The sequence below is a fragment of the Heterodontus francisci genome, chromosome 22 (assembly GCF_036365525.1).
Source record: "Heterodontus francisci isolate sHetFra1 chromosome 22, sHetFra1.hap1, whole genome shotgun sequence".
Classification (NCBI taxonomy): Eukaryota; Metazoa; Chordata; class Chondrichthyes; order Heterodontiformes; family Heterodontidae; genus Heterodontus; species Heterodontus francisci.
In genome coordinates, this window is record NC_090392.1 from 82,701,872 (window position 1) to 82,715,725 (window position 13,854).

General features: G+C 50.6%; 1 protein-coding gene across 1 annotated transcript in view; it reads left to right on the top strand.

Moving 5' to 3' along the window:
* LOC137381665 (myelin protein zero-like protein 2) overlaps positions 1–13,423 on the top strand; it is a 128,294-nt gene extending 114,871 nt beyond the window's left edge. Inside the window, exons 4-5 of the mRNA XM_068054401.1 lie at positions 8,104–8,269; positions 13,338–13,423. Of these exons, the coding sequence (XP_067910502.1) occupies positions 8,104–8,269; positions 13,338–13,410 (239 nt within the window). The 3' untranslated portion in view covers positions 13,411–13,423. The remainder of the gene's footprint in view (positions 1–8,103; positions 8,270–13,337) is intronic.
* The last annotated feature ends 431 nt before the right edge of the window (positions 13,424–13,854 follow it).

The window sequence follows — 13,854 nt, forward strand, 5'->3', positions numbered from 1 at the left end:
AGCCTTATTGAATTCTTTGAAGATGTGAAAAAACACATTGATGAAGGAAGAGCAGTGGATGTGGTGTAGATGGATTTTAGCAAGGCGTTTGATAAGGTTCCCCATGGTAGGCTCATTCAGAAAGTAAGGAGGCATGGGATTCAGGGAAAGTTGGCTGTTTGGATACAAAATTGGCTGGCCCATATAAGTCAGAGGGTGGCAGTAGATGGAAAGTATTCAGCATGGAGCTCGGTGACCAGTGGTGTTCCGCAGGGATCTATTCTGGGACCTCTGCTCTTTGTGATTTTTATAAATGACTTGGATGAGGAAGTGGAAGGCTGGGTTAGCAAGTTTGCCGATGACACGAAGGTTGCTGGAGTTGTGGATAGTGTGGAAGGCTGTTGTAGGTTGCAACGGGACATTGACAGGATGCAGAGCTGGGCTGAGAAGTGGCAGATGGAGTTCAACCTGGAAAAGTGTCAAGTGATTCATTTTGGAAGGTCGAATTTGAATGCGGAATACAGACTTAAAGACAGGATTCTTGGTAGTGTGGAGGAACAGAGGGATCTTGAGGTCCATGGCCATAGATCGCTTAAAGTTGCCACTCAAGTTGATAGGGTTGTTAAGAAGGCGTATGGTGTGTTGGCTTTCATTAACAGGGGGATTGAGTTTAAGAGCCGCGAGGTTATGCTGCAGCTCTATAAGGCCCTGGTTCGACCACACTTGGAATATTGTGTTCAGTTCTGGTCGCCTCATTGTAGGAAGGATGTGGAAGCTTTAGAGAGGGTGCAGAGGAGATTTACCAGGATGCTGCCTGGACTGGAGGGCATGTCCTACAAAGAAAGATTGAGGGAGCTAGGGCTTTTCTCATTGGAGCGAAGAAGGATGAGAGGTTACTTGATAGAGGGATACAAGATGATGAGAGGCATAGATAGAGTGGATAGCCAGAGACTTTTTCCCAGGGCGGAAAGGGAAATCACCAGGGGGCATAATTTTAAGGTGATTGGAGGAAGGTTTCGGGGAGATGTCAGAGGTAGGTTCTTTACACAGAGAGTGGTGGGTGCGTGGAATGCACTGCCAGCGGTGGTAGTAGAAGCAGATACATTAGGGACATTTAATCGACTCTTGGATAGGTACATGGATGATAGTAGAATGAAGGGTAGGTAGGTAGTTTGATCTTAGAGTAGGTTAAAGGGTCGTCACATCATCGTGGGCCGAAGGGCCTGTACTGTGCTGTACTGTTCTATGTTCTATGTTCTATGTAACAGGGTTGTTGTGGTGGGTGATTTTAACTTCCCCTATATTGACTGGGACTCACTTAGTGCTAGGGGCTTGGAGGGGGCAGAGTTTGTAAGGAGCATCCAGGAGGGCTTCTTGAAACAATATGCAGATAGTCCAGCTAGGGATGGGGCCAGACTGGACCTGGTATTGGGGAATGAACCCGGCCAGGTGGTCAATGTTTCAGTGGGGGAGCATTTCGGGAGCAGTGACCATAATTCCATAAGTTTTAAGGTACTTGTGGATCAGGATAAGAGTACTCCTCGGGTGAATGTGCTAAATTGGGGGAAGGCGAATTATAACAATATTAGGCAGGAACTGAAGAATTTAGATTGGGGACGGCTGTTTGACGGTAAATCAACATCTGACATGTGAGAGTCCTTCAAATGTCAGTTGATTAGAATCCAGGACCAGCATGTTCCTGTGAGGAAGAAGGATAAGTTTGGCAAGTTTCGGGAACCTTGGAAACAAACGAACCTATTAGCGAGAGGCAGCATTGTGAGCCTAGTCAAAAAGAAAAAGGAAGCATTCGTCAGGGCTGGAAGGCTAGGAACAGACGAAGCCCTTGAGGTATATAAAGACAGTGGGAAGGAACTTAAGCAAGGAGTTAGGAGGGCTAAAAGGGGTCATGAAAAGTCATTGGCAAACAGGATTAAGGGAAATCCCAAGGCTTTTTAAACGTATATAAAGAGCAAGAGGAGAACTGGGGAAAGGGTTGGCCCACTCAAGGACAGAGAAGGGAATCTATGTGTGGAGCCAGAGGAAATGGGTGAGGTACTAAATGAGTACTTTGCATCAGTATTCACCAAAGAGAAGGACTTGGTGGATGATGAGCCGAGGGAAGGGAGTGTAGATAGTCTCAGTCATCTCATTATCAAAAAGGAGGAGGTGTTGGGTGTCTTGCAAAGCATTAAGGTAGATAAGTCCCCAGGGCCTGATGGGATCTACCCCAGAATACTAAGGGAGGCAAGGGAAGAAATTGCTGGGGCCTTGACAGAAATCTTTGCAACCTCATTGGCTACAGGTGAGGTCCCAGAGGACTGCAAAATAGCCAATGTTGTTCCTTTGTTTAAGAAGGGTAGCAAGGATAATCCAGGAAATTATAGGCCGGTGAGCCTTACGTCAGTGGTAGGGAAATTATTAGAGAGGATTCTTCCGGACAGCATTTACTCCCATTTGGAAACAAACGAACCTATTAGCGAGAGGCAGCATGGTTTTGTGAAGGGGAGGTCGTGTCTCACTAATTTGATTGAGTTTTTTGAGGAAGTGACAAAGATGATTGATGAAGGAAGGGCAGTGGATGTTATCGATATGGACTTTAGTAAAGCCTTTGACAAGGTCCCGCATGGCAGACTGGTATAAAAGGTGAAGTCACACGGGATCAGAGGTGAGCTGGCAAGATGGATACAGAACTGGCTCGGTCATAGAAGACAGAGGGTAACAGTGGAAGGGTGCTTTTCTGAATGGAGGGATGTGTCTAGTGGTGTTCCGCAGGGATCAGTGCTGGGACCTTTGCTGTTTGTAGTATATCTAAATGATTTGGAGGAAAATGTAGCTGGTCTGATTAGTAAGTTTGCGGAAGACACAAAGGTTGGTGGAGTTGCGGATAATGATGAGGATTGTCAGAGGATACAGCAGGATATAGATCGGTTGGAGACTTGGGCGGAGAAATGGCAGATGGAGTTTAATCCGGACAAATGTGAGGTAATGCATTTTGGAAGATCTAATGCAGGTGGGAGGTATACAGGAAATGACAGAACCCTTAGGAATATTGACAGGCAGAGAGATCTGGGCGTACAGGTCCACAGGTCACTGAAAGTGGCAACACAGGTGGATAAGGTAGTCAAGAAGGCATACGGCATGCTTGCCTTCATCGGTCGGGGCAAAGAGTATAAAAATTGGCAAGTCATGCTGCAGCTGTACAGAACCTTAGTTAGGCCACACTTAGAATATTGCGTGCAATTCTGGTCGCCACACTACCAGAAGGACGTGGAGGCTTTGGAGACGGTACAGAAGAGGTTTATCAGGATGTTGCCTGGTCTGGAGGGCATTAGCTATGAGGAGAGGTTGGTTAAACTCGGATTGTTTTCACTGGAACGATGGAGGTGGAGGGGTGACATGATAGAGGTTTACAAAGTTATGAGCGGCATGGACAGAGTGGATAGTCAGAAGCTTTTTCCCAGGGTGGAAGAGTCAGTTACTAGGGGACATAGGTTTAAGGTGAGAGGGGCAAAGTTTAGAGGGGATGTGCGAGGAAAGTTCTTTACACAGAGGGCGGTGAGTGCCTGGAACTTGCCGCCAGGCGAGGTGGTGGAAGCAGGTACAATAATGACATTTAAGAGGCATCTTGACAAATACATGAATAGGAAGGGAATAGAGGGATACGGTCCCCGGAAATGCAGAAGGTTTTAGTTTAGGCAGGCATCAAGATTGGCGCAGGCTTGGAGGGCCGAATGGCCTGTTCCTGTGCTGTACTGTTCTTTGTTCTTTGAACCTCCAACAGTGCAGCACTCCCTCAGTATTGACCCTCTGACAGTGCAGCACTCCCTCAGTACTGACCCTCCGACAGTGCAGCACTCCCTCAGTACTGACCCTCTGACAGTGCAGCACTCCCTCAGTACTGACCCCGCCGACAGTGCAGCACTCCCTCAGTACTGACCCTCCGACAGTACTGCCTAGATTTTTGTACTCAAGTCTCTGGAGGTGGATGGGAACTCCTAGACTGAGGGCTGAGACAGCTCCTCCTCGCTGAGGTGCAGCTGACACTAAAACGTCACACGTTGAATAATGGCAGTTTGTGACTTTTTGACTGTAAGCAACTAGATAATGAAGTCAGTGTGACTAAGGGAAAGAGTAGACAGGGAGCAGATGATGAACGCAAAGGGACTTGTGGTCTGAGGTGCATTTGTTTTAATGCAAGAAGTGTAGTAGGTAAGGCAGATGAACTTAGGGCCTGGATTAGTACCTGGGAGTATGATGTTATTGCTATTACTGAGACTTGGTTGAGGGAAGGGCATGATTGGCAACTAAATATCCCAGGATATCGATGCTTCAGGCAGGATAGAGAGGGAGGTAAAAGGGGTGGAGGAGTTGCATTACTGGTCAAAGAGGATATCACAGCTGTGCTGAAGGAGGGCACCATGGAGGACTCGAGCAGTGAGGCAATATGGGCAGAACTCAGAAATAGGAAGGGTGCGGTAACAATGTTGGGGCTGTACTACAGGCCTCCCAACAGCGAGCGTGAGATAGAGGTACAAATATGTAAACAGATTATGGAAAGATATAGGAGCAACAGGGTGGTGGTGATAGGAGATTTTAATTTTCCCAACATTGACTGGGATTCACTTAGTGTTAGAGGTCCAGATGGAGCAGAATTTGTAAGGAGTATCCAGGAGGGTTTTCTGGAGCAGTATGTAAATAGTCCAACTCGGGAAGGGGCCATACTGGACCTGGTGTTGGGGAATGAGCCCGGCCAGGTGGTTGAAGTTTCAGTAGGGGACTACTTTGGGAATAGTGATCACAGTTCCGTAAGTTTTAGAATACTCATGGACAAAGACGAGAGTGGTCCTAAAGGAAGAGTGCTAAATTGGGGGAAGGCCAACTATACCAAAATTCGGCAGGAGCTGGGGAATGTAGATTGGGAGCAGCTGTTTGAAGGTAAATCCACATTTGATATGTGGGAGGCTTTTAAAGAGCGGTTGATTAGCGTGCAGGAGAGACATATTCCTGTGAAAATGAGGGATAGAAATGGCAAGATTAGGGAACCATGGATGACAGGTGAAATTGTGAGACTAGCTAAGAGGAAAAAGGAAGCATACATAAGGTCTAGGAGGCTGAAGAAAGACGAAGCTTTGAAAGAATATCGGGATTGTAGGACCAATCTGAAACGAGGAATTAAGAGGGCTAAAAGGGGTCATGAAATATCTTTAGCAAACAGGGTTAAGGAAAATCCCAAAGCCTTTTATTCATATATAAGGAGCAAGAGGGTAACTAGAGAAAGGATTGGCCCACTCAAGGACAAAGGAGGAAATAAAAGCAAAATACTGCGGATGCTGGAAATCTGAAACAAAAACAAGAAATGCTGGAATCACTCAGCAGGTCTTGCAGCATCTGTGGAAAGAGAAGCGGAGTTAACGTTTCGGGTCAGTGACCCTTCTTCGGAACTGACAAATATTAGAAAAGTCACAGATTATAAACAAGTGAGGTGGGGGTGGGGCAAGAGATAACAAAGGAGAAGGTGCAGATTGGACCAGGCCACATAGCTGACCAAAAGGTCACGGAGAAAAGGCAAACAATATGTTAATGGTGTGTTGAAAGACAAAGCATTAGTACAGATTAGGTGTGAATATACTGAATATTGAACAGCAGCAAGTGCAAACCTGAAGAAAAACAACCTGAAAAAAACAGTGGGTAAGCAAACTGAACAAACTAAGATGAAATGAAATAAATGCAAAAGAAGATTGTAAAAAATGTAAAAAGGAATGTAAAAAAAAAGGAAGAAGACAAAGGAGGAAAGTTATGCATGGAGTCAGAGAAAATGGGTGAGATTCTAAACGAGTACTTTGCATCGGTATTCACCGAGGAGAGGGACATGACGGATGTTGAGGTTAGGGCCAGATGTTTGATTACTCTAGGTCAAGTCGGCATAAGGAGGGAGGAAGTGTTGGGTATTCTAAAAGGCATTAAGGTGGACAAGTCCCCAGGTCCAGATGGGATCTATCCCAGGTTACTGTGGGAAGCGAGAGAGGAAATAGCTGGGGCCTTAACAGATATCTTTGCAGCATCCTTAAACACGGGTGAGGTCCCGGAGGACTGGAGAATTGCTAATGTTGTCCCCTTGTTTAAGAAGGGTAGCAGGGATAATCCAGGTAATTATAGACCGGTGAGCCTGACTTCAGTGGTAGGGAAGCTGCTGGAGAAGAAATTGAGGGATAGGATCTATTCCCATTTGGAAGAAAATGGGCTTATCAATGATAGGCAACATGGTTTTGTGCAGGGAAGGTCATGTCTTACCAACTTAATAGAATTCTTTGAGGAAGTGACAAAGTTGATTGATGAGGGAAGGGCTGTAGATGTCATATACATGGACTTCAGTAAGGCGTTTGATAAGGTTCCCCATGGTAGGCTGATGGAGAAAGTGAAGTCGCATGGGTTCCAGGGTGTACTAGCTAGATGGATAAAGAACTGGCTGGGCAACAGGAGACAGAGAGTAGCAGTGGAAGGGAGTTTCTCAAAATGGAGACGTGTGACCAGTGGTGTTCCACAGGGATCCGTGCTGGGACCACTGTTGTTTGTGATATACATAAATGATTTGGAGGAAAGTATAGGTGGTCTGATTAGCAAGTTTGCAGACGACACTAAGATTGGTGGAGTAGGAGATAGTGAAGGGGACTGTCAGAGAATACAGAAGAATATAAATAGATTGGAGAGTTGGGCAGAGAAATGGCAGATGGAGTTCAATCAGGGCAAATGCGAGGTGATGCATTTTGGAAGATCCAATTCAAGAGTGAATTATACAGTAAATGGAAAAGTCCTGGGGAAAATTGATGTACAGAGAGATTTGGGTGTTCAGGTCCATTGTTCCCTGAAGGTGGCAACGCAGGTCAATAGAGTGGTCAAGAAGGCATACGGCATGCTTTCCTTCATCGGACGGGGTATTGACTACAAGAGTTGGCAGGTCATGTTACAGTTGTATAAGACTTTGGTTCGGCCACATTTGGAATACTGCGTGCAGTTCTGGTCGCCACATTACCAAAAGGATGTAGGTGCTTTGGAGAGGGTGCAGAGGAGGTTCACCAGGATGTTGCCTGGTATGGAGGGCGCTAGCTATGAAGAGAGGTTGAGTAGATTAGGATTATTTTCATTAGAAAGACGGAGGTTGAGGGGGGACCTGATTGAGGTGTACAAAATCATGAGAGGTATAGACAGGGTGGATAGCAAGAAGCTTTTTCCCAGAGTGGGGGATTCAATTACTAGGGGTCACGAGTTCAAAGTGAGAGGGGAAAAGTTTAGGGGGGATATGCGTGGAAAGTTCTTTACGCAGAGGGTGGTGGGTGCCTGGAACGCGTTGCCAGCGGAGGTGGTAGACGCGGGCACGTTAGCGTCTTTTAAGATGTATCTGGACAGATACATGAATGGGCAGGAAGCAAAGAGATACAGACCCTTAGAAAATAGGCGACAGGTTTAGATAGAGGATCTGGATCGGCGCAGGCTTGGAGGGCCGAAGGGCCTGTTCCTGTGCTGTAATTTTCTTTGTTCTTTGTTCTAAAACATCCCTAACCAAGCCAGTGTATTGCCAAGGCAACACTTTGTACATTCACAGTACATTTAATTACCTAGTCCATTGATATATATCGTTATAAGAAGAGCAAAGAGCAAAGTAAAAGGAGTACCAATGGAGAGCTGCCCTGTGAAGTGTCAGTACTCGCAGCCCGGGGCCCAGATCTCTGCCTTGTTCTATCACCTGCTCCGACCCTCCCTTGAGGCAGTCGGCTGGGATGCAGTGGGACCTCTCTGCTGTAGGGGTTAAATGCAGCTTCCAGTAGACACAGTCCAGCATACCTCACTAACATGTTGGGCTACAGTTCCACAGTGTAAATATGTAATTTGGGCAATGAGTGGTGGTGTGCTATTCGACTGTGGGGGCATTGCAGCCTAGCCTGCTCATGCCCACCCTCTCAGGCAGGGTCTCTGGATCAGCAATGGCTTATCTTGCATACATTACCTGCCTTGAGATCGAAGGTGGAATCTGGGATCTTTCTGTGCTGTGGAGGTATGAGATAATTCACTCGGAAGGTCAATGCGCTCAATCTAACATCTCTTCATGCTGCTGCTTCCTGCCTGCAGTCACCCACTCGGAGATGCTGATTTTGGGCATTGTGATCGGGGCAGCCACAGGCTTCGTGCTCCTGATTGTTGTTCTGGTGGTTGCTGTGCAGCTTTGCCGCAAGAGGACGGAGCCTGAGGAGGACACAGAGGACAAGGAGGAACACGGATATGAAAACAAGAATGGGTAGGGAGTGCTCTCTCTCTCTTTTGGGAAGGGGACCCAGGTGTGGAAGGAAAAGGTCTTCCAGTTCCGATCTATCAGCCTCCACCACCTGTGGGTTTTACTCTCACTCTTCTTTGTTGCTGCAGATTGATGGAATTCACAACCTAAAGCTGGAGGGTAGGCTGTTAAAACCTCAGTCCTCCTTCCCCCTTCCCTCCCCATTTCTCCCCCCTTCCCTTCCCCATTTCTCTCTCCCCTTCCCTTCCCCATTTCTCTCCCTTTCCTTCCCATTTCTCCCCCTTCCCTTACCCATTTCTCTCCCCCTCCGAGAAAACCGGAACGAAATGTCGAGCACCCCCTTCCCTTCCCATTTCTCTCCTTCCTCCCATTCCCCCTTCCCCATTTCTCTCCCCCGTTCGCTTCCCCATTTCTCTCCCCTTCCCTTCCCCATTCTCTCTCCCCTTCCCATTTCTCTCCTTCCAACCAAGCTTCCCCTTCCTTCCTCATTTCTCTCTGCCCCTTCCCTTCCACGATTGGTCCCCCTTCCCTTCCCATTCTCCCCTTCCTTCCCCATTTCTCTCCCCCTTCCCTTCCCCATTTCTTCTTCCCATTTCTCCTTCCTCATGACCTGGCCAGGACCAGACCGTCCATCCATTTCTCTCCCCTTCCCTTCCCCATTTCTCTCCCCCTTCCCTTCCCCATTTCTCTCCCCCTTCCCTTCCCATTTCCTCTCCCCCCTTCCCTTCCTCATTTCTCTCCCCTCCCTCCCCATTCGCCCTTCCTCATTCTCTCCCCCTTCCCTTCCCCAGAGCAACCGACCGCCAACTGACCCAGCCCCAGAATGAACAAGAGAAAAGGAACGGAAATGGGCGAGAAAAGCCCGGAACATGGGGAGAAAAGGAACAGACCATGGGAAGAAAGGCACCGAACATGACCTTCCGCATTTCTCCCCCTTCCCCTTCCCTTCCCCATTTCTCTCCCCCTTCCCTCCATTTCTCTCCCCCTTCCCATCACATGGAGAAAACGGCGAAACACGCAAGGCACTGTCCCCTTCCCTTCCCCATTCTCTCCCTCCCTTCCTTCCTCCATTCTCTCCCCCCTTCCCTTCCCCCTGTTTCTCCCCCTTCCCTTCCTCATTTCTCCTCCCTTCCCTCCCATTCTCCTTCCCCTTCCCTTCCCATTTCTCTCCCCCTTCCCTTCCTCATTTCTCTCCCCCTTCCCTTCCCCATTTCTCCCCCTTCCCCTTCCTTCAATATTTCTCTCCCCCTTCCCTTCCCCATTTCTCTCCCCTTCCCTTCCCCATTTCTCCCCCCTTCCCTTCCCCATTTCTTTCCCCCTTCCCTTCCCCATTTCTCTCCCCCCCTTCCCTTTCCGCCATTTCTCTCCCCCTTCCCTTCCCCATTTCTCCCCCCCTTCCCTTCCCCATTTCTTTCCCCCCTTCCCTTCCCCATTTCTCTCCCCCTTCCCTTTCCCATTTCTCTCCCCCTTCCCTTCCCCCATTTCTCTCACCCTTCCCTTTCCCATTTCTCATCCTTCCCTTTCCCATTTCTCTCCCCCTTCCCTTCTCCATTTCTCTCCCCCTTCCCTTCCCCATTTCTCTCCCCTTTCCTTCCCCATTTCTCCCCCTTCCCTTACTCATTTCTCTCCCCCTTCCCTTCCCCATTTCTCTCCCCCTTCCCTTTCCCATTTCTCTCCCCCTTCCCTTCCCCATTTCTCTCCCTCTTCCCTTCCTCATTTCTCTCCCCCTTCCCTTCCCCATTTCTCTCCCCCTTCCCTTTCCCATTTCTCTCCCCCGTTCGCTTCCCCATTTCTCTTCCCCTTCCCTTCCCCATTTCTCTCCCCCTTCCCTTCCTCATTTCTCTTCCCCTTCCCTTCCCCCTTTCTCTCCCCCTTCCCTTCCTCATTTCTCTCCCCCTTCCCTTCCCCATTTCTCTCCCTCTTCCCTTCCTCATTTCTCTCCCCCTTCCCATCCCCATTTCTCCCCCCTTCCCTTCCCCATTTCTCTCCCCCTTCCCTTTCCCATTTCTCTCCCCCGTTCGCTTCCCCATTTCTCTTCCCCTTCCCTTCCCCATTTCTCTCCCCCTTCCCTTCCTCATTTCTCTTCCCCTTCCCTTCCCCCTTTCTCTCCCCCTTCCCTTCCTCATTTCTCTCCCCTTCCCTTCCCCATTTCTCCCCCCTTCCCTTCCTCATTTCTCTCCCCCTTCCCTTCCCCATTTCTCTCCCCCTTCCCTTCCCCATTTCTCTCCCCCTTCCCTTCCTCATTTCTCGCCCCCTTCCCTTCCTGATTTCTCCCCCCTTCCCTTCCCCATTTCTCTCCCCCTTCCCTTTCCCATTTCTCTCCCCCTTCCCTTCCTCATTTCTCTCCCCCTTCCCTTCCCCATTTCTCTCCCCCTTCCCTTCCCCATTTCTCTCCCCCTTCCCTTCCCCATTTCTCCCCCCTTCCCTTCCCCATTTCTTTCCCCCTTCCCTTCCCCATTTCTCTCCCCCTTCCCTTTCCCATTTCTCTCCCCCTTCCCTTCCCCATTTCTCCCCCCTTCCCTTCCTCATTTCTCTCCCCCTTCCCTTCCCCATTTCTCTCCCCCTTCCCTTCCCCATTTCTCTCCCCCTTCCCTTCCTCATTTCTCGCCCCCCTTCCCTTCCTGATTTCTCCCCCCTTCCCTTCCCCATTTCTCTCCCCATTCCCTTTCCCATTTCTCTCCCCCTTCCCTTCCTCATTTCTCTCCCCCTTCCCTTCCCCATTTCTCTCCCCCTTCCCTTCCTCATTTCTCTCCCCCTTCCCTTCCCCATTTCTCTCCCCTTCCCTTCCCCATTTCTCCCCCCTTCCCTTCCCCATTTCTTTCCCCCTTCCCTTCCCCATTTCTCTCCCCCTTCCCTTTCCCATTTCTCTCCCCCTTCCCTTCCCCATTTCTCCCCCCTTCCCTTCCCCATTTCTTTCCCCCTTCCCTTCCCCATTTCTCTCCCCCTTCCCTTTCCCATTTCTCTCCCCCTTCCCTTCCCCATTTCTCTCACCCTTCCCTTTCCCATTTCTCATCCTTCCCTTTCCCATTTCTCTCCCCCTTCCCTTCTCCATTTCTCTCCCCCTTCCCTTCCCCATTTCTCTCCCCCTTCCCTTCCCCATTTCTCTCCCCCTTCCCTTCCCCATTTCTCTCCCCCTTCCCTTCCCCATTTCTCTCCCCCTTCCCTTCCCCATTTCTCTCCCCCTTCCCTTTCCCATTTCTCTCCCCCTTCCCGTCCCCATTTCTCTCCCCCTTCCCTTCCTCATTTCTCTCCCCCTTCCCTTCCCCGTTTCTCCCCCCCTTCCCGTCCACATTTCTCTCCCCCTTCCCTTTCCCATTTCTCTCCCCCTTCCCTTCCCCATTTCTCTCCCCCTTCCCTTTCCCATTTCTCTCCCCCTTCCCTTCCCCATTTCTCTCCCCTTCCTCATTTCTCTCCCCCTTCCCTTCCCCATTTCTCCCCCCTTCCCTTCCCCATTTCTCTCCTTCCCTTTCCCATTTCTCTCCTCCGTTCGCTTCCCCATTTCTCTTCCCCTTCCCTTCCCCATTTCTCTCCCCCTTCCCTTCCTCATTTCTCTCCCCCTTCCCTTCCCCATTTCTCTACCCCTTCCCTTCCCCATTTCTCTCCCCATTCCCTTTCCCATTTCTCTCCCCTTCCCTTCCCCATTTCTCTCCCCCCTTCCCTTTCCATTTCTCTCCCCCTTCCCTTCCCCATTTCTCTCCCCCTTCCCTTCCCCATTTCTCTCCCCATTCCCTTCCCCATTTCTCTCCCCCTTCCCTTCCCCATTTCTCTCCCCCTTCCCTTCCCCATTTCTCTCCCCCTTCCCTTCCCCATTTCTCTCCCCCTTCCCTTCCCCATTTCTCTCCCCCTTCCCTTTCCCATTTCTCTCCCCCTTCCCTTCCCCATTTCTCTCCCCCTTCCCTTCCCCATTTCTCTCCCCCATTCCCTTCCCCATTTCTCTCCCCCCTTCCCTTCCCCATTTCTCATCCTTCCCTTCCCCATTTCTCCCCCCATTCCCTTCCCCATTTCTCTCCCCCTTCCCTTTCCCATGTCTCTCCCCCTTCCCTTCCCCATTTCTCTCCCCCTTCCCTTCCCCACTTCCCCCTCTCTACCCCTTCCTGCTTTCTCTCTCTCTCCCTATCAGGTATCTTCAGTTGCTGACACTAATAGCTCCCTGAATATTGATTTAGGATTAACCCACTAAGGAGGCAACAGCACTTTCCCGAACTCCAGGTTCGAATTCAACCGACTGTTGGTGCAAAAGAGCAGCAGCAAAGGGACTAAATTCTTGTGTTTCCCTGAGCTCATTTCCCGGGTTGTGCCTCCTCTAGCTCCACTGACGGGCGTTTAAAAACCCATTCACCATCATCTTAACCAGGAGTTCCAGATTTACCGCATCATCTCCGCCTTGCTGAGCCCCCGAGTCCCCGAACCCCGAGATTCTGAGCCCCAACCCTGCACCCCCGAGCCCCCGAGTCCCTGATCCCTACACCCCTGAGCTCCCGAGTCCCTGAACCCTGCACCCCCGAGCCCCCGAGTCCCTGAACCCTGCATCCCTGAGCTCCCGAGTCCCTGAACCCTGCACCCCTGAGCCCCCGAGTCCCTGAACCCTGCACCCCTGAGCTCCCTAGTCCCTGTACCCTGCACCCCTGAGCCCCCGAGTCCCCGAACCCCGAGATTCTGAGCCCCAACCCTGCACCCCTCACCCCCCGAGTCCCCTGATCCCTGCACCCCTGAGCTCCCGAGTCCCTGAACCCTGCACCCCTGAGCCCCCGGGTCCCTGAACCTTGCACCCCTGTGCCCCCGAATCCCTTAACCCTGCACCCCTGAGCTCCCGAGTCCCTGAACCCTGCACCCCTGAGCCCCCGAGTCCCTGAACCCTGCACCCCTGAGCCCCCGAGTCCCTGAACCCTGCTCCTGAACCCCCGAGTCCCTGAACCCTGTGCCCCTGAACCCTGCTCCTGAGCTGAGCCCCTGAGTCCCTGAATCCTGGGCCTTGGTTACACAATGAATGACCCCAGCAAACAACTGAGATATTGTTAGAGTCCTGTTCAGCTGCATCTCCCTCACCTTCCCTCTCTATTTATTTTTACAGGACAGAAATGGAGAAATTAAACTGTCAAACAGTGAGTCTGACAGAAGGGGCAGAGTCGGCAGGAGAGTCCTGACAGAGTGAAGCAGAAAGGTACCTGACTCAGTGTAAAAATTACTTTCCTGTGAGTGTGATGCTTCCGACCATCTCAACTTCAGCTGTGGCTCAGTGGTCAGCAAGCTGCGTCTGTCAGAAGGTTGCAAGTTCAAGTCCCACTTCAGACCACAAAATATAGTCTGACCCTCTCAGTGCAGCCCTGAGGGAGTGCTGCATTGTCGGAGGGTCAGTACTGAGGGAGTGCTGCACTGTCGGAGGGTCAGTACTGAGGGAGTGCTGCACTGTCGGAGGGTCAGTACTGAGGGAGTGCTGCACTGTCAGAGGGTCAGTACTGAGGGAGTGCTGCACTGTCAGAGGGTCATTAGTGAGGGAGTGCTGCACTGTCAGAGGGTCAGTACTGAGGGAGTGCTGCACTGTCAGAGGGTCAGTACTGAGGGAGTGCTGCACTGTCGGAGGGTCAGTA